Source organism: Pleurodeles waltl, chromosome 1_1 (genome assembly GCF_031143425.1).
Source record: "Pleurodeles waltl isolate 20211129_DDA chromosome 1_1, aPleWal1.hap1.20221129, whole genome shotgun sequence".
Lineage (NCBI taxonomy): Eukaryota > Metazoa > Chordata > Amphibia > Caudata > Salamandridae > Pleurodeles > Pleurodeles waltl.
Window position 1 is genome coordinate 529,356,649 of NC_090436.1, and position 20,634 is coordinate 529,377,282.

The following is a 20,634-nucleotide window of genomic DNA, read 5'->3' on the forward strand; positions in this document are numbered from 1 at the left end:
CATCTGCATCATAACCTGAATATCCTGGACTCGCTGCTCAAGAGGATAAGCCCGAAACTGCAATGTGTCCAGAATAGCTCTGATGAAAGGGAACTTCTGAGAGGGAGTTAGGTGTGACTTCAGCAAGTTTACAGTGAACCCCAGCGAGTTTAGGAGGCTCGTCGTAGTCTGAAGGCGGGTGACAACAGCCTGGGGTGAAGAAGTCTTCAACAACCAGTCGTCGAGGTAGGGGAATACTGAAACCCCTTATCTGCGCAGATGGGCTGCTACCACTGCCATCACTTTGGTGAACACCGAGGGGCATTGGTGAGACTGAAGGGAAGCACTGTAAACTGAAAGTGCTGGTGACCCACCGAAAGTAACGCCTGTGGGGATACAGGATTGGGATGTGAAAATAAGCATCCAGCAAATCCAATGCTTCCATCCAGCCTCCTTGGTCTAGGGCAGACAAGACCTGAGCATCATGAATTTCTCTTTTTTGAGGAAGAGATTGATATCCCACAAATCTAGAATAGGTTGAAGACCCTTGTTCTTTTTGGGTATCAGTAAGTAGCAGGAATAACAACCACTGCCTACTTTTGACATAGGACCCTTTCTATGGCTTTCTTGGCCAAGAGAACGTAACTTCCTCGAGGAGCAAGACTATGTGATCCTCCATCAGCTGTTCTTTTGATGGAGGCATAGAGGGAGGGAAATACTGTAAAGGGAAGGAATAGTCCTTCTGTATGATCTGCAAGACCCAATTTTACCGCTGTTATGGAACCACCAGTGAGGAGGGGGGCTGGGTGGCGGACGTCTTCTCGCCAGACTCTCTGGGTCGGAAGGTTCCACAACCTCGTCCCCACACAGAATGCTGACCTAACGGAGGACGGTGGCTGGTCTGTGGATGGCGTGGTAACACACCCCTTCCGAAGCTTCGAAAAGGACGTGAGACAGACTCTTGGCGAGGAGTTGACGAGAGACCTAAGGACTTGGCCGTAACCCAGGAGTCTTTGAAGCGCTCCAGCGGCGAGTCTGCCTTTTCACCAAATAGACGGGACCCGTGGAAGGCCATGTCCATAAGGTCTGCCTGGACATCCCCGAGAAGCCAGATGTACGAAGCCAGGTGTGGCGACAAAGGGACACCATTGACGAAATCGGTCTAACCAGCCAGTCAGTCGTGTCCAAACCACACTTGATAGTAAACGTGGCTGCATCTCTACCATCTTTGACTGCTTGTGAGAGAGAGTCCTGGCCGCTCTCCGGGACCTGAGGCAGCACTTGCGCCACCGTATCCCATATAGTATGAGAAAAATGGACCAATAGGCATGAGGTGTTTACTAACCTCAATGCCAGGCTGGAGGAAGAAAAATATCTTCTTCCAAAGGTTCCTGGAAAGGTAGGGGGGGGGGGAGAGGAGGGAGGGGGGCTTGAAGTCGGCCCTGGCAACGGCTCCCCGGAGCCAAGCCTGAAACGCCGATGTTCCAGACTCGCCTCATCGGCCAACCGGCAAGGTGAAGTCGAAGTCCGCTTGGACTTCTTCTTCTTGTACCTCTTCCCTGAGTGCCCAGAGGACTTTGAGTGGGATGAAGGGGACTTGGGGCTCCTGGAGCGGTCCCGTGACCTCATCCTCCACCGGGACCTCTGAGGAATCTTGCCAGTCTATATCGGCTGCCTGGCCCCATGAGCTTCAGGGACTGCTCCCTCAAAGCTTTCAGGGTAATGACTGAGTTGTGGTCTCAGTCTAAACACCAGACACATACCTTATGGGGTCAGTCACCGACATGGTGTGGTGGCAGGCCGCACTGCTTGAACCCAGTCTTCCTAGATGTCATCTTGCACAGACAGAAAAAAGATCAAAAAAGGCCTGTCAAAAAAGACAGAGGGTAGCTCGATTCCAGAACTGCGCTTTAACCCGGCACGCCAAGAAATTATAAGGTAAGGAATCAGCAGCTAGTCTCTATCAGATAATGCATTTATTTATGACTCCTCAGACATCAAACTGCAACTTCTACCTGGCTCCAAAGTATCAGTGTTATATATGATTCAACAATAGACGGGCATGTCTACTCTGCCACACATTAGTACCTTGGACAATTGTGGCAGAATAGTTTCTTTTTGCTGATTAAATGTAACTTTTTATGTTTGTAATGTCAGATCAATGGGGCACAAGTTAGATCCATCCCTGTTCAGTTATGCACTTTTGAGGACCAGTTCTATGTATTTTTGGTTCTAATGTGATTAAAGCTATGGCCTCTGCACCATTACTGAAAACTGGGTCATCATAATGCAGAAACATCCCTCATATTCTTTTTAAATAAAATGTGTTCACTATTTAAATTCCACTCTGTGTAGCTAAGTACTTCACTTGCTTAGGCCTCTGTAATGCTGGTAGCTATGTTATTCCTTCTATGACCTTAGCCTCACTATAGAGTAGGTTTTGGCATGTGAGGTATTAAATGCAGCAAGCTCTACCAATATTTAAAATCAAAATCAATCCTATACTGTGATCCAGGATAGTTTTGTAGTAGTTCAACGTGATGTGCATAAAGAGCCCAAACAACATTACAGGATCCTTCTTCTCCACCACCGAGATGCACACTAGACTAACTAGGATCAAGTCTCCCGAATTTTGCAGACTTGTGTTGGATTAGTGCTCTAGACACGCTGGCAGCGAGCTTCTCATGTTTCCCCTCCACCATCGGATTTAAAAATGCAGTGGCATCCTTCGGCAACTACCCTGTTCCATTCCCTTAGAAGAGGTAGCACACACGCTGAAAACCCTAGACAGATTAACTTTCCAGAAGCTAACAGAGGACACTCACCTCCCCTGCAAGCCACAGACACACAGATTTTTTTATTTTTTATTACTGAATCACCAGTATTACTTTATATATTCATCATTTCTTGTACAAAATATTGCTATAAGACGTCATACTTAATACAAATTATCACAATAATCATTATATCATTACACAGTCTCTTACCCTGCCATCATACCAATAAAAACCATTGTATTAAACGAAAGTCAAACGTCAATAATCGTATCTCTGTATAATCCATTTCGGCCATTCAATTTTTGGACCTTCTTTATCTAGGAAGGTAAACGATTTTCTGTGTTTCACCGAAATGCGCATCGGCATAGATTCAATATCAATAAGTGATGTAAGGACAATAACGATGAGCAATACATGAATGTTACTACTGGATAAAGAAGATCCAAAATTTGAATGGCCAAAATGGATTATACCGAGATATGGAATCAGAAGTACATGACGGACAATGTTTAATGACATTTGACTTTTAATAAAATACATACCTTTGACAAGTGTTGAGCCATAGAAATAAGGCTTTGTTTGACACCGTTAGAGGACTAAGCTGGTTTTAAAGCTATGGTTGAATGAAGTATGTGTGGTATGAGTGAACTGGATATTAGTGGTATGATGGTAGGGTATGAGACTGTGTAATGAAGAAATAACAAATGTGCTGATCTGTATTAATTATGATGCCTTATATCGATATCTGTGCACAATAAATGATAAAAGATGAATATATAAAGTAATAATATTGTTGATTCATTACATAAAAATAAAAAACATTCTGTGTCTCTACGGATTGCAGGGGGGTGGATGTTCCCAATTAGTTTTTTCATGCATATGGTCCAGTTTCACACTCCTTAGTTAGGGGATCCAGAGGTTTTGTTATAACCTTTCCAGAGGCCCAAGAATTTTGGATTCCTCAGGCTTGTGGGAGGCGGGAGGAGGAGTAACGCAATAGTGGCCAAATATGTTATCAGGGGACCTGATTTATATACTACATATAAAAAAATTCCTTCTCTTCACTTTGTATATAACAATGTTATAAAACAAGTAAGACAGAGAGAAGACAGGTTGCATTTACACATGGGTGTTTAAAGTCTGTTCAATGCATACGCTTCAGGGCCGATATTCCACCAATCCCTCCTCATGTGTTTATGACCAGGGGCACGGCAATGATATAAGCTTAACCAGATGTGCTCATATATCTAGCCACCACTAATGAAGACATATCAAATCTTTCATTCATTCATTCATTACAAAGATAAGCTACCAGGCTAGCATTTGCCTTGACCACTAAGCCAAGAGATTGCTGTATCATGGGGTCCACTCTCTTCCATTGCCAATTAAGTAAAAATCACTCTTTGCAAATAAAGCATACCATAATTGGGATTGACCTAGCCATTACGAAGTCTTAAGAACATCGGCACTCACTGGTGTGCAGTGTGTCGGAGTGAGCACAGGAACGGGTTTTGAGTTTTTAGATGCTATTACACAAAAAATGAATGATGGAATGAGCTGAGAACATACTTGTGTTTTTTCAAAGGACCTAAGACAGAGGATTTAGAAGATATCACACATTTATGGTGCCCTCTGGCCCTAAATAATCTACCACTATTGACTGTCAATGAAACATGCCAGCTTTCACTAATTAAGATCCTACACATGACTTCATTTTTTGATATGTCCCAGGTGGGCCCAAAATATATCAAAGAATATCCCTCCTGTGACACAATCATGTCTCTTGTTGTACTGTTCAGCTCTTTACAAAACACAGAGGACACACACATAGCAGAGCTAGGTGTACCCTGAGAATGAGGTAAGTAAATGTAGTAATGAGGGGCCCACTAGAGAAAGGGGGGGTTAGCCATCAGAGTTAGTCACAACAGTATTGATAACAATAGGCAATCACAGCACAAGACTTGTTCTTTTTTCTTCCTTCCCTCCTTTTGTTTTTATTGCAAGGAGCATGTAGATGATATGAAATGCGGGACGCTGGATAGAATACATTAGTGTACATGCTGGTGGTGTCTGTATTGTCCCCTCATTTCATAAAGTTACCAAGCTTGTTTCATATTACCCCATATACAACAACAGAGACATTATCACATACATATCCAAAAAGAAGTAAATGTTAGAGTGACACACGTAAACTGCAGGAAACGTAAACACTGTGGGCAAAATTACAACACCAAACACATAATGTAGGTGGCAAAGGGGAGTGTCTGTCGATAGGTATGGATTTATTACATTCTACACTGAGGAAACATTATCTTATAGTAAATTGTGGGGTCATAGATGAGGTTGGAAACCATAAATACTTTAGAATGGAGAATCCACAAGGGAGCTTTCCAAATAGCTACTATATGCAAACTCTGCCATCGGAATCCAAGAGACCCAATGTTCTGCAAGAAAGCACCATACATACTGTTGTATGGTCTGAGTGAGTCTTTCAGTCTGCAGTTTGAAGATAATAACTGGTGAATTTGAAGTTAATGGTACGCAACTGTTTAAATAAGGCGTTTCAGACAAAATATATGAACAGAGTTCCCCTGTCTGTTACAATAACCTTGGGTAAGCCATGGAGCCTGACTGTCTCCTTTAAGAAGTGTCAAGCCAAATCAACAGCTATAGATCATTTAGATAATGGAAATAAGCATGCATGTTTCACCAGACAGACAGATTCCTGACAACCTGAACAAGAAGGACTTCTGACCTGCAAACTCCGCAGAGAAGGAGAGGACAACTGCTTTGGCCCCAGCCCTACCAGCCTGTCTTCAGATTCAGAGAAACTGCAACAGCGACGCATCCAGTGAGACCAGCAACCTCTGCTGTCTTGGACTGCCCTGCACCCCAAAGGAGCAAGAAACTCCAGTGGACAGCGGCTCTGTCCAAAGCAACAAGAAGAAACCATCTTTAAAAGGACTCTCACCTCACTCCTGAAGCGTGAGTCCCCAGCACTCTGCAGCTGACGCCCCTGGCCCGTGTCCAGAGAAACCAACACTGCAGCGAGGACCCCAAGGTGACTCCCACGACGTGGCCACCCTGAGACGACCTCCCTGCACCCCCACGGCAATGCCTGCAGAGAGAATTCAGAGGTTCCCCATGAAGGCGACTGCGGTAACAAAGAACCCGACGCTTGGAAGAAGCACTGCACCCGCAGCCCCCAGGCTGAGGAGAACAACTCTATCGGTGCAGGAGTGACCAGCAGACGGCTATCATCTTTGCCCAGTCAGTGACTGACCTAAGAAGCCCCCTGTGCCCTGCCTGCATCACCAGAGTGACTCCGGGACCCTCCATTGAAACCAACACAAAACCTGACACCTACTTTGCACACTGCGCCCGGCTGCCCCTGTGCTGCTGAGGGTGTATTTTGTGTGCTTGTTTGGGACCCCTCCCCCCAGTGCTCTACAAGACACCGCTGGTCTGCTCCCCAAGGACGCAGGTACTTACCTGCTTGCAGACTGGATCCGGAGCACCCCTATTCTCCATAGGCACCTATGTTATTTGGGTCCCTCTTTGACTTCTGCACCTGACCGGCCCTGTGTTGCTGGGTGTTTGGGATTGACTTGAACCCCCAACGGTGGGCTGTCTATACCCAAGAGACTGAACTTGTAAGTGCTTTACTTACCTGACAAACTAACCTTCACTTACCTCCCCCAGGAACTGTTGAACTTTGCACTGTGTCCACTTTTAAAACAGCTTTTTTGCCATTTTTGCCAAAACTGTGAACATTACTGTTTTGATTCAAAGTTCTATATTTAACTATGCCAAGTACCTTACAATTTATGTACTTACTTGAATTCTGAATCTTGTGGTTTTAAAATAAATTAAGAAAATAATATTTTTCTATATAAAAATCTATTGGCCTGGAGTTAAGTCTTTGAGGGTGTGTTCCCATTTATTGCCTGTGTGTGTACAACAAATCCTTAACACTACCCTCAGATAAGCCTACAGCTCAACCACACTACCACAAATAGAGCATTAGTAGTATCTATTATTGCCACTATCTACCTCTATGGGGAACCCTTGGACTCTGTGCACACTATCTCTCACTTTGAGATAGTATATACAGAGCCAGCTTCCTACACAAGGCCCCTGTTTTTAAGCTCCATTTGTAACCGTCTGGTCTTCTAAAACCTCAATGCCTTTGCTCTTGACCTTCTCTTAAGTGCATTTGTTGTTCTTTCACACTTAGTCAGTTCTGACCTCGTGTTACCTTGTGGAGTCATGACACCTGCTCTGATTGGAACTTTTTTGTAGCCTCTATAGTGCTACTGAAGTAATGCATTAGTCTCAAATTCATCACATGTTTGTTTATTGCTATTTCAGTTTCTAGTGCATTAACACTGTATGTTGGAACATATATAGGCTCCTTTTGTCATATACATTTCCAGACAGTTAGGTCTTCCTTTAAAATGGCACAGAACAAATAAAAAATAATCAGTTGTTTAAGGAATACTGTATTATCCATGCATACAGTTTTTGTGTCATTCCTCAATGTTTGGCTTTGTATTTATCCCCCACGGATCAATTGAGGCTGCAGTTACAGAAAAAAAGTAGGATCCTAAGATAAAGGTAAACATTTCACATATTTTTTGTCAAACTTCTCTTTTGTTGCTTTAATGGCTCATTCAGTTCTTTAGAGATGGTTTCTTCTTTAGATGCTTGGGTGATGAGTTTACTTTGTCTCATTGCTGTATGATCTCTGCAGAAATGTACACTTCCCCTGGTGTAGAGGCAATAAAACACCTTGCAGTTATTTATTCCTTTGGTATGGGTTGCCATATTGTTGTTAATATCCTCTGATATTTCCCCAATCTGTTTCATTTGTTTTTTTTGTTAACTTTTCTTCTGAGGTAGTTAATTTCTTCATCCTTTTATCTAGGACTGAAAGTTTTTTCACTATATGTAGAATTAAATCCAGCGAACTTTTATTTAAAAACGGCACACAACCTTTCCACTAATTTGCTGCTCTGTTGGCAACATGTTGGTTTTTAATGAGATATGTAATCTGTGGGGAATCCTCTTTGTCTTGTAATACTATATTAGGGTTGTAGCATGTGATCTTTAATTGATCTTTTTTACCATACGATTGTTCAGGTTGTTGATATTGTTTGGCAGTTCCTAATAATGTTACTTCCTCTTTAGTTGTTTTAATTGATGAATATATGTTCTTTGCTTCATCTGCGGTAAACCCCAAAGATTGTGCTAAATTTTTGATGAGATTTGCAATTTCCTCAAAGGGCATTTTTCAATGGGGCTGTGGGGTCTCATTGGATTCCATAAGTTTCTTCTATGAGAACCCAGTGGCAGTTTATTTAACACTAACTTTATTACTTATACCCGAGTTTTATGATGTGTGATCACATTACCTTGACTTTAATGCAAGCAAAGAGGGAACTACATCACACACTGACCGGTTATTTAACCACATTATACCCTTAAGATCTCCCAGCATAATGGATAAGCCTACATGCCTGACAGATAATGCAATATACATTTAATACTGTGTTTTAAAACGGAGGTTCCAGATACTTTCTTATTTACACAGAAGCAGAAAACATACCAATTTTCAAGCACTTTAACCAGTATAATTTTTAGGACTTCTTTTGTGGACTTAATGAGATGAGCATAAATATTGTAGCATTCATGATTTTTGTTTTATTTTTTTCGGGAAATGAATATCTCAAATGTAACCACGGAAAGGGTGGGGGGGGGAACGGGGGTGGATTGAGCTGGAATACATTAGGAGCACAGGAGAAGACATAAAAAAGAAGAATAGGACGTCACTAGAATGTATATATAGAACACAGAAAAGAAATTAAAGTTGACATATTACGGTTTTAACAGCTGTAAATACAAGGCATGATTGAAATTAAACAAAAGAGAAAGTCGATAAATTGAAAAGATAACCGTTGGAAAAGAGAGATTGGTGCCACACAGTACTATGAAACTCTGTGCAAAAGGATAATATGAATAAGTGAATAGGGGGTGCGAACAGTTGCTACCTTTAGATTCAATACTCTCAGGCGAACATACAAACATTAATTAAAATTCCTTTCTTCCAGTGGTAAGAGTGGTAAATAAAATGAAAACGTGTACCTTGTGAATCAAATTACGAGAGAAGCTAGGGCCGAGTTCAGCAGCAATAAAAAGATACACTACCTTCCACCAAGACATAGGAGTTCGTTTTTAGACAGCATCTGTTTTTCAGCCTTCTGGCCAACTATTAGTCCCAACACTCTAACATTCACTTTTGGCGGTGAGACACAATGCAAAGTGGTGCATGCATCACCAAGCAGCTTCCAAAGGCAGGAGACATCTGGACGATGCTGTACAGCCCTAAAATAAAGAAGAGTAAAGTAGAACATGGAAATATTATTTTGTGTTGTGTTTATTTTATGTTTTGTTCCGCAGCTTTTAAAGAATGTCTGACTTTTTTGTACTAAGTACAATTCCTCTTGGCTACAGTAAATGCATAATTACGTAACAGGAAGGAACATTCAGGATTATCTACATGTCAGTAAATTGAATACTGTTTAAAAAGAGAATGACATAGAAGATGGTGGTAATGAAAGGCTGCATAATGGATAATGCAGGGAACGTGCTCTTTGTAGTTCCCTGAATAACCAACATCCAGCCAGAGGAGCGATCTTTGCCTCCTAGGTGGTCGTGTGCAGCTAAGCACTGACTCCATATCGACCCCCCTCCCTGGAATTGACAGAGCAAAGTAGCATACAAATACCACCTCTGAGCGCGGACGTCAGTTTCTTTCTTTCCCTGCCTTCCAACACAGATCCACACCTCCACTTTCCAGTTTCATTATCCTCTCAACAACACCTAAAACAGAAAATCCAGTGTTCAAAGGAACACAGTCCCCTCCTATAACGTCAGGTTTCAAACCATGCTGCAACTGCAGAAAACAGATGTCAATCACGGATCTAGGGAGATGTGTCTTTGGTGTTTTGACTCAAAGTCATGCAGCAAGTGCCTCTCATGCACCCAAAGGCAATCTGCAACCAAAAATGCAGCTGCATGTCACTAAACACAAGAGAAAGTTGCAAAACTCATGTAAGGCCCACATGAAGATTAGCTCACTCTCCTGAGGTCGATCCCACAAGAGGTCAGCTTAGTGCTCGAAGTCCTAGCAAGTCAAATGTAGGCACACAGAGGTGAAACAGGACACCAGATATGGACTTTGCCATATACCATGCACATCCAAGTTACTACTCTTCCTTAAAGAAAGAAAGAAAAAAAAGAGAATACATGCCTGAGGACCAGATACCGTTTCTACCAAAACTGCTGTGACAAATGCTTCCTTATAGCTCTCCTACATACATTCATACGGGAATGCACTCAAAAGTAACTTGGCCATGAAGCAGATCCTGCTCTTGCTAAGCACAACTCTGCCCTCAAAAGCTTCCTGCACAACAAACTCTAAGTTAATTAATAGTCTTTGTGGATGTCAAAACAAAATGACCCACTTACTGAAATAGGCTTGAATCCTCATATGTAATCCCAATGTTAGCCAATTTGCTCTGGACATGACATTAAGGCATACTTAAACCATTCAGTAACCACACAAAACTTTGACAGCCAACTCAAATCCCAATTCTGATATCACACAGGTAACCAAAACCTACACTGCTGAAGTAATTGCTCCAACACCCAAAATCAAACTTTACTAAACCTTAGTCTAGAACTTAAGTCTTCTCCATTATGAAACAGACAGAATGTGACCACATCATTGATGCTGAAAAAGTACTAAATCAATGATCTCCAACTCAAATCCCTCACCATTATGTCTTAAAACTAACAAAGCCATCTCCCCCACATACAGTTAAGCATGCTATCCATCCAGAGGTGCCTCAGAAGTTCAGCAGTATGGCAATGTAACGTAGTGGTTCACTTCATTAGCTACTGCAATTTTGATCTGATCAAACCAAAGAAAACACAACGGCCCCTGCCAGAGGCTTGATCATACTAACCGAAACATGTTTTAAAGTCACCTCCCGCACCTCCATGGACTTTCTGCTATCTATTGACTTTTCCCTCACTCAACTTGATCGCGACTATAAAACCTGAGAGGGATTGTAATTAATGGCAAAACATTTTTTTTTTTCAATTAAATCTGTTAGGAATCTTTGTCTATTTTTTCAAACTTATACTATCTTCAAATGCAAGGGCATATGCGTTGATCTGCTAGTTTCACATTTTTTGGCAACTCAACGTACCATTACCTTTAAAGCAATCTTTTTTTGGAAAACAATGCATCAACCATTTTACTATTGGGTAGGCTGATTCTTATAGAACTCTTTGCAATTTAAACTTTAACTGATGAAGTAAAATCTCTACTGTGATAACCATTCCACTTTCTTTCTGAAAGACAATGGACTAAGGCAATAATTCACTGAATGCGTATTTGAACGCTAACGGCAAACAACTGCAAAAATAAAGCACCAATTTAATCTACGATCAACTTCATTATTACTAAGTCAACCATCCACAAATGTATGGAAGGAATCTTTTCAAAACAAGGGTCAGACCACCTCAAAAAATCAAGGCCAGGGCAATCCAAGTGCCAGAAAATATGGGTCCAAAATTGCACACACTTTCGCTCATTAAATCTGGACTCATCAATGTACAACGGTGGCAAATAGGTAAGCGACTGCAGCAATGTTAACCCCCTTCTAATCACTACCACAGTTTCAGACATGATACATGAAATGTCACCCCTGAAATGTTAAAGAAGAAAAGGAAAAGAACAAAGTATTCTTTGATTCTCTGGCTGTACTTTAAACAAAGGACAAAATGTAAAAAACAAAGTCGATGACTAGCGGTTTAGTGGCTCCATCTTTACCATTTTGTGTTTGTCTTATGATTCTGCTGCATTTGTGCTTACTGGTAACAGTTTGTGGGATCCATAATACTGAAGTGCCCTCAACTTTAGCTCTGGTGTTTTTCAGAGAAGGGTCTGGCATGGCATGAGATATGGAGGCCATTTATTTACTCTCCACACATTGTAGTCGAGGAGTTAGCCTTTGTCAATTTCCTGTGCACAGGCCCTGACTGAATTACTGGTTTTGGAGTGCTGCAGCTACCTATTACTCCTTGATAAGTAAATATATGCAGAGGCTTTGAAAAAGTGGCCCCTCATTCATACATATAGTTTTTTGTGCATGGCACGAAATAGTCACCAACATTATACACACTGGTTTTCTAATAATGATAACAAATTTCAGAAAATGTACATGTGTGATCTAATTTACAGTCACAACCAGTGCACTTGTAACTCGGTTTAACTTTTGCTGATCATTAATATCTTTACATTTGAAAATATGATAGCTGCAAAATTGATGTTGTTCACAGCCCAGCCCACTTGTCATCCTCCCTTGTTCCTTTGTCACAAGGCTCTAGACCCTATTATGATTTTAGATAACCATCACTAACAATTATGTAAGCCCAAGAGACATTCCTAATTGCCTTAAAACTTACCATGCTCCTAAATATCTGGAAAATCCAGAGTGTATAGCTGGTCTATCTTTCTGGTTAACGCCAATTGATAGTTATTTATCATCGACATTGAACAAATACACAATGATAAACAATCGTTTGAGGTTTTACTAGCCCAGCCTCCATCCAGGAATTAGCACCTAACAGCAACACATTGTGGATAATGACATGTGTAAATCCAATAGTAATGCAAGACACTGTACCCTCACCTACCTTGCCTTAACACTGCTAAATGGGTATCATTGGGAAAGGGTGTACACAGTTTACTTCTTATCTGAAACTCTGTGCTCAACAAGACAAAACTACAGATGCAATCTCTCTGTCATAAGGGGTCCTTAAGGCATCCTGTCTATCTCTTGCATTGTTCAGACCTTATATATATATATATATATATATATATATATATATATATATATATATATATATATATATATATATATATTCTGGGACATCACATATCACAGATAATATTAAACAGTATTTCTACATCCTAACAAATGCATGCCTGCCATCATGACATGGTGGCACCATGCAATTTAACTTTCTCCTTTTGGGCTGTCCTAGACAAAATACTAGCTCACTGAGAGTTGTGATTGATTTTCCCATATAGTTGTCTTTTATTTAATTATTGACACAAGGAGAACATTTCAAACTGAAATGTTGTGCCTAAGATCAAGGGCACTGCAGCATGACAGTTGAACAGATTACGTAACAAGCCAGAATTTATTATCGATGAGCATAAAGGAGCTGTATTGTGTTGCGGACATTGTAAATGACAAAAGTTTATACGCAAATACAGGTGATATATATTAGATGTCAATGGAAGCCGAAGAGGGGATGGGAGAGGCAAGGACATCAGTTTATGAAGGGCTGAGCATAAGAGACTGTATGTGCATCCAGTGGCAAATGGCACTGATGTACAGAATAAGGTAAAAAGAAGACATAATATGACCAAGGGAGGTAGTTTGAAGAATGCCTTGCTGGATGGTCTGTTCACTTCTTTAAACATGATCAAAAACGTGGCAGGAAGCTTGGAAGGAATGCAAGAGCTAAATTGGAATGCTTCTTTAACACCAAAACAATACAAGAATCAGGAGCTGTATTCAGCACCAAAGATTGTGAACGGTATTTTTTTTCTTTTTTTTTAATTTTATTTTTTTAAAGGAGGGGAGTTTCTGCCTTTCCTTCGACTTGTGATGTAGATGTTTATCACAGATTGCACTAGACCCAGTACTGGTAGCATGAGTGGTCCACAATATGGTCTAAATTGAAAGATTTCAGACTATTTTAACTGTGGCACTTCTAGGCTTAATATTGACTTTGTAGTCATCTCATCAGTACTTCATGAACTATCAAGAGGACTTCTAACAATAATATTCCTGTGGCAGCCTTGAAAGGTATGTAGAGGTTGATGTCCCTTTGAAGAGTTCTAGTAGACTTGGCCCGTTCCGAAGGATCATCCCCATACTTTTTGCCTTTACTCCACCTATTTTTGCTGAATTTGTTTTTTGTTGACCTTAGGACTCTGCACACTTCACCACTGCTAACCAGTGCTAAAGTGCTTGTATTCCCTTTGTAAAGCATGGAAGTATTGGCTCATACCCACCATTTGACACATTTAATTTACTTGTAAGTCTCTAGTAATGTGGACCTACCTGTGCCGAGGACCTATATGTTAAATGCTACTAGTAGGCCTGGAGCAATGACTGTGCCACCCCCTTAAGTAGCACTTTAAACAAGTCTCAAGACTCAATAGCAGCTTGTCTATGCAGTTTTAAACTGCCATTTCGACCAAACAAAATAAACCTTTTAATATTCCCAAACCACAATTTTTTAATACATATGTCAGTGTACTTAAGAAGTTGGACATGTACCTTGTAGTTTTATATGTCCTGATAGTCAAAAACTCTTAAATTTGTTTTTCACTACTGCAAGGCCTACCTCTCCCATTAGATAACATTCTAGTTATCTTATTACATTTTAGAAGTGTAATTTTTAAATGGGAAGAGATAATTGGGATCGGTGTTTGGTGTTTTTGGTACTGTAATGAAAAATCCTCTCTCATGGTGAAATCTGATTTTAAACTACAATTCTAAAAATGCCACCTCTAGGAAGTTTGCATTTTCCTACCTTTAGCCATTTAGTGCCTACAGTCTGTCACATGATTAGCTGTAGCTGACAGTTGAGCTTTGTTTATTCCTCTTAGACAGCCACACACAATAGGGAACTTAAGTGTGCCTGGGTGGTCCATCACTGGCAGGATGGAAAGGCGGAACTGGCCAGGGCCCTACTTGCACCTCAATAGGCTGTATCCTGACTTCTTGCAAAGGCCTGCATACCCCCTGTAGTTAGTATGGAGCCAGGACGGGAAAGGCAGGATGCCTGGGGACTTCAAAGGGAAACCTCTACAAGCTTCTCCTGGGGATTTCAAAGTGAAACCTCTACAGGCTTCTCCCACTTCAAAAGAAGGCCCAGGTATACATTTTGATCTCCTGAAAACAATGCTTCTGTACACATCTGGACCTGTGGATACTCTGCCAGGAAGAAGGACTGCTATGCTGCTGAAAGGGCTGCCACTCTGCTGCTATGAAGACTGCTGGTTTGAAGGACTGCTGGTTTGAAGGACTGTTGCGCTGCTGCGCTGAACTGCTGTCCACTTGCCTCACATCTGGAATGGAACCTCCTACTCGACTTCCGCCAATCCAGATTCTGCAACCAGAGTACAGAGACAGCCCTCCTTGCGGCTACCAATGACATCCGAGTCCTATTCGACTGAGGAGAGAATGAGGCTCTCATCCACCTAGACCTCCCAGCAGCCTTCAATACGGTCTCCAACTACACACTCATCACAAGGCTGCACAACATAGGAATCCAAGAAGCCACTCTCAGATGGATTGCCTCATCCCTCACCGGAAGAACACAAAAAGTCCCCCTTCACCTCCAATGCCAAGGAAATCATCTGTGGAGTACCCAAAGGTTCCTCGCTCAACCCCACACTTCTCAACACTTATATGACACCTCCGGCCAGCATAGTCAAAACCAAACAACTCGGCATATCTTACTCCGATGACACACAACTCATCTTCTCCCTCTTCAAAGACAACACTAAGACCAACTTTTACAAGTGCATTACAGCTGTCACCAACTGGATGAAGGACAACTGCATGAAGCTCCTATTTTAATTTTAATTAGCCCGATCTGCCCCCAAGGGGGACAGAAACCACTAGGCACCCGGTATTCTTTTTTTTTAATAGATGGGGAACGAATCCTTAGGCAGGGGTCGCTCCCCTGCGGGGCAAATTTATTTTAGGCCATTTCTGCCCCCCGGGGAGCAGATTGCCCTATTTCTATTAGGCCGATCTGCACCCAGTAGGCCAGAAAACACTTAGGCACCAGGGATTGGTGTGTGTGTTTTGTTTGGGGGGGGGGGGGGGGGGAGCCCCTTGGGCAAGGGTTGCTCCCCATAGGGGCATATTACTGTTGGCCATTTCTGCCCCCCTTGGGGCCAGATCGGCCTATTTTTGTAAGGCCCATCTGCCCCCAAGGAGGGCAGAAAGCCCACCACACAACAGGGAAGATTATTATTATTTTTTTTTTTTTAAAGGGTGGGGGTATGAACATACCCCTACCCCAAATAAATGGGGACAAAGTTATTCTGCCCACCAGTGGGCAGATGGGGCAATTACCACCGATCCACTCGCCAGGGGGGCAGAAAGCCTAGATCCCAGGGAATTAAAAAATATATATATTGTGGGGTGTGGGCATGGTTATGCCCCCACCCCAACTGAAGGCGGCAACAGTCTTTCAGCTCTCCCCCCGCTCACTAAATGATCTTATCCCAACAGCAAGCACGAGGATATTTGATTACTTTGGGTTTGGTTTTAATAGATGGGGAGCAAGGCCTTAGGCAGGGGTCGCTCCCCTGGGGGGCAAATTAATTTTAGCCCATTTCTGCCCCCCGGGGAGCAGATTGCCCTATTTCTATTAGGCCGATCTGCCCCCAGTAGGCCAGAAAACACTTAGACACCAGGGATTGGTGTGTGTGTTTTGTTTTGGGGGGGAGCTTCTTGGGCAAGGGTTGCTCCCCATAGGGGCACATTACTGTTGGCCATTTCTGCCCCCCTTGGGGCCAGATCGGCCTATTTTTGTAAGGCCCATCTGCCCCCAAGGAGGGCAGAAAGCCCACCAAACAGGGAAGATTTTTTTTTTTTTTTTAAAGGGTGGGGGTATGACCATACCCCTACCCCAAATAAATGGGGACAAAGTTGTTCTGCCCACCAGTGGGCAGATGGGGCAATTACCACGATCCACTAGCCAGGGGGGCCGAAAGCCTAGATCCCAGGGAATTTAAAAAAATATATATATTGTGGGGTGTGGGCATGGTTATGCCCCCACCCCAACTGAAGGCAGCAACAGTCTTTCAGCTCTCCCCCCGCACACTAAATGATCTTATCCCAACAGCAAGCAAGAGGACATTTGATTACTTTGGGTTTTGGTTTTACATTTGGGCCATGAGAGCTTGTCTAACTCTCAAAATCGTCCCACCTGGAATGGTAAGGGCTGCACTTTTGGGACTATGGGACGCTGCCATGTAGAAACATCTACAAGACCTAGACACATCTGCACCATTTTCTTACCCACAATGCCCCGCAAACCTCCAACTTTGCTTGACAGCACACATTTTTCCCACATTTATGTGACGGAACCTTCCAGAATCTGCAGGAATCCACAAAATTCCTACCACCCAGCATTGTCGCATCTATACCAAAAAATTCTGTCCCACTTGTCAGCCTAAAAACGTTTTCTTTTTTTTTCTTTAAACTACCCTTTTGGACCCGCTTTGGTTCCCCCTCAATTTCGACTTGTTTTTGGCTCTTCCCTGTCACAGGCACTTGGCCCACATACACAAGTGAGGTATGACTTATCTGGAGACTGAGGGGTAACGTTGGATGGTAGGATATTTGTGCTGGTGCGGTGATCCCAAAACAGGAATGAGGGGGAAAATGTGATTTTTTTAGCTAAATTTAAGGTTTGCTGAAGATTCTGGGTAAGAAAACACTGGAGGATCCACGCAAGTCACACCTCTATGGACTCCCTCGGATATCTAGTTTTCAGAAGTGTCTGGGTTTGGAAGGTTTCCCTAGATGGCTGCTGGGCCCAGGACCAAAAACCCAGGTGCCCACCGCCACAAAAACAGGTAGTTTTGCATTTGATTATTTGATGTGTCCACATAGTGTTTTGGGGTATTTCCTGTTGCGGGCACTAGGCCTACCCATACAAGTGAGGTACCATTTTTATCAGGAGATGCGGGGAATGCTGGGTAGAAGGATGTTTGTGGTTCCCCTCAGATTCCAAAACTTTGCAGCACCGAAATGTGAGGAAAAAGTGTTTTTTTTGCCAAATTTTGAGGTTTGCGAAGGATTTTGGGTAACAGAACCTGGTGAGAGTGCCACAAGTTACCCCATCCTCCTGGGTTCCCCTAGGTGTCTAGTTGTAAAAAATGCACAGGTTTGGTAGGTTTTCCTATGTCCCGGCTGAGCTAGAGACCAAAATCCACAGCTAGGCACTTTCCAAAAACACATCAGATTTCAATGTAAAATGTGATGTGTCCAAGTTGCGTTTACTGTTGCAGGCATTATGCCTACCCTTACAAGCGAGGTACCATTTTTATCAGGAGACTTGGGGGAACACAGAATAGAAGAACAAGTGCTATAGCCCCCCTTGTCTTTCTCTACATTTTTTCCTTCTAAACGTAAGACAGTGTATAAAAAAGAAGCCCATTTGAGAAATGCCCTCTAATTCACAATCTAGTATGGGGACCCCGGAATTCAGAGATGTGCAAATAACCATTGCTTCTCAACACCTTATCTTGTGCCCATTTTGGAAATACAAAGGTTTCCCTAATACCTATTTTTCACTCTTTATATTTCACCAAAAGAATTGCTGTATACCTGGTAGACAATGAAAACCCATTGCAAGGTACAGCTCCTTTATTGGCTCTGGGTACCTAGGGTTCTTGATGAACATACAAGCACTATATATCTCCGCAACCAGAAGAGTCCAGCAGACATAACGGTATATTTCTTTTAAAAATCTGCCATAGCTAGAAAAAGTTATAGAAGAAATGGCTCCTTTTTCACCTCAATTTCAATATTTTATTTTTATTTTTATCTGTTGCTTTCTGTAGTTAAACCTTGAGGGATCTACACAAATGACCCCTTGCTGAATTTAGAATTTTGTCTACTTTTCAGAAATGTCTAGCTGTCCGGGATCCTGCATTGACAGTGATATTTTATTTTATTAGTTAATTAAAACCATAAAAATATTCCTCCAACATAACATTAAGCAAACAATAGTGGTACGATAAAACATTAGTAGTGCAATATAACTATAAAATTAAAATAATTTAATACATTCTACAGATTTGCCCCCACTTAACTCCAGTTACTAGTAGAGGACTTCCTAATTTCGACCTGTTTATTCATAGTATATGTGGCTTTTGCTTTTACTGGGACCATTCCAATCTACTGGCTTGTTTTGGCACAGGATATTTTGGAGGTAAAAACTTCCAGAAATTGGATAAGCCTAACATTCAGTATGGTGTTTCTTGGATTGAATGCTTCAGTTAAAGCTTGTCTGCATGTTCTGACTCCTAATTCGTTTAGTTATTTTTTTAATAAATGTCTTCTTTCAGCAGCCAAACCTGGACAAATGCAGACCACATGCACTAGGTTTTCTACCACCAGATGACAGAGGCGGCACTCATAGGTGTCTACTAGCAGCCCCTTCTTCCATTTTGGCATGAGGTCTAACGTTGGCACTTCACCCAGCCTTAGCTTTTGAAAGCATTGTTTGATTTTCAATGAATAGTGGGCAGCCAGAAGTGGTGATTCTTTAGGAGCTTTGTATGAATTGAGAATCAGCCAACCATGCAACCTTTTAGCCAGGACTTCCCTATCTTCTAGCCAGGTGTATAATTTACTTGATTTATTCACTGCTTTGTTAAAAGCCAGAGTAGTAAGCGACTGATGCCATACATGGCCTAAATTCCAAAGGGTTAGGCTTTTTTTCCAGATGCTTTTTATATTTACTATTACCTCTTTCTAGATTAATTTCCTGTCAAACTAGACTAGCCAATGTCCCTTTTGGGAGGCGGCACAATTTGTAGCAACATTTAATGTATGACGCGGGTCGAGCCAATGTCTGCTTGACCAATATCAATTCCAATCTGATATACGCCTTTAACAGAAGTTTATCCAGGAGAGCTTCCTCCATCCCCCTCGTTATTTCAGTCCTATAGGCGAGAGTTGGAAGTAATTTTGCTCTCATTATGGCTGTCAATGGATTCAAAGAGTGGCCACAGACAGAATTTGCAAGTGTGCCAAAAGTGTGAAGAAGTGCATGCTTTGATTTAAGGGCAGTATGTTGCTGTCTGCAATCCAGGTCTCTAAATGCTGTAGCAGGCAAGTCGAAAAGTACTTGAGATCAACGTCTAAGAGGGCGATTAATCTGTAATTGCTTGGCAAAGCAGCATTCCCTCCATTACAGATGGGGTGGATTATTGAACCTCTCTAGGTTGCCGAAATAATTCCTGTTGAAAGCACATAATTAAACATTGCAGCCAGGAAGTCAGCTCTTCTTTCTGCTGCTTATTTAAACAACACTTGCGGTAAACCCTTTGGGCCAGGTGCGCAGTCAGTTCGGGACTTCCAGATGATTTGTGTTTATTCTGATGCCGTGATCTTCAGGGTATTCAGGACATCAGGTTCCCAAGTATTAGGGACCCCCTGAGTTGGTATCCTTTCTCTGGCGGGTGGCTCTCTTAGATGTGACTTTAAGTGGCACACTCAAGCTTTCTCTGTTATGTTGCTGTTGTTAGCAACCTTTGGACCCTTGACAATGAAATTAATGTTTCCAGAATCTTTTTGAGTCAGATGATTTAGACGCATAGTGTAACTTGGCCCAGAGCACCTCCTGCTGATGTTTTTTAAAGTACCATAATTCCCTTTTAAGCATTTTCCTTTGCTCTTGCAGGGTGGACAGTAGTGATCCATTTTCTGGAAATGTGTTTCTTACATTTCCTGAGGGATCTTGGTTTGTAAGATCAATAACTAAGTTCTCCCAGATCGCTGTAAAATTTGCCAGGTCCGTAGCCATGAATTCTAGCCTCAATAGAGCCTCTTCTGCTTGACTTTCGATGTTATTAGATGACCATTTCAGTCGCTTTAGGTTTTCAGTGCCAATCACCCCTTTCAGGAGAGCCACTTCCTCTGGCTTATGTGGTGAAGATCGAATCCGGATTGTCTGCAGCTTGTGATCACTT

The 20,634-nt window shown here is 42.1% G+C and overlaps 1 protein-coding gene across 4 annotated transcripts in view; it reads right to left on the reverse strand.

Moving 5' to 3' along the window:
- The window catches only part of SKIC3 (SKI3 subunit of superkiller complex), a 1,026,707-nt gene that overhangs the window by 674,938 nt on the left and 331,135 nt on the right, over positions 1-20,634 (reverse strand). For all 4 annotated transcript variants that reach the window (XM_069225585.1, XM_069225575.1, XM_069225607.1 and 1 more), the window contains exon 19: positions 8,964-9,140. In XM_069225585.1, the coding sequence (XP_069081686.1) occupies positions 8,964-9,140 (177 nt within the window). The remainder of the gene's footprint in view (positions 1-8,963; positions 9,141-20,634) is intronic.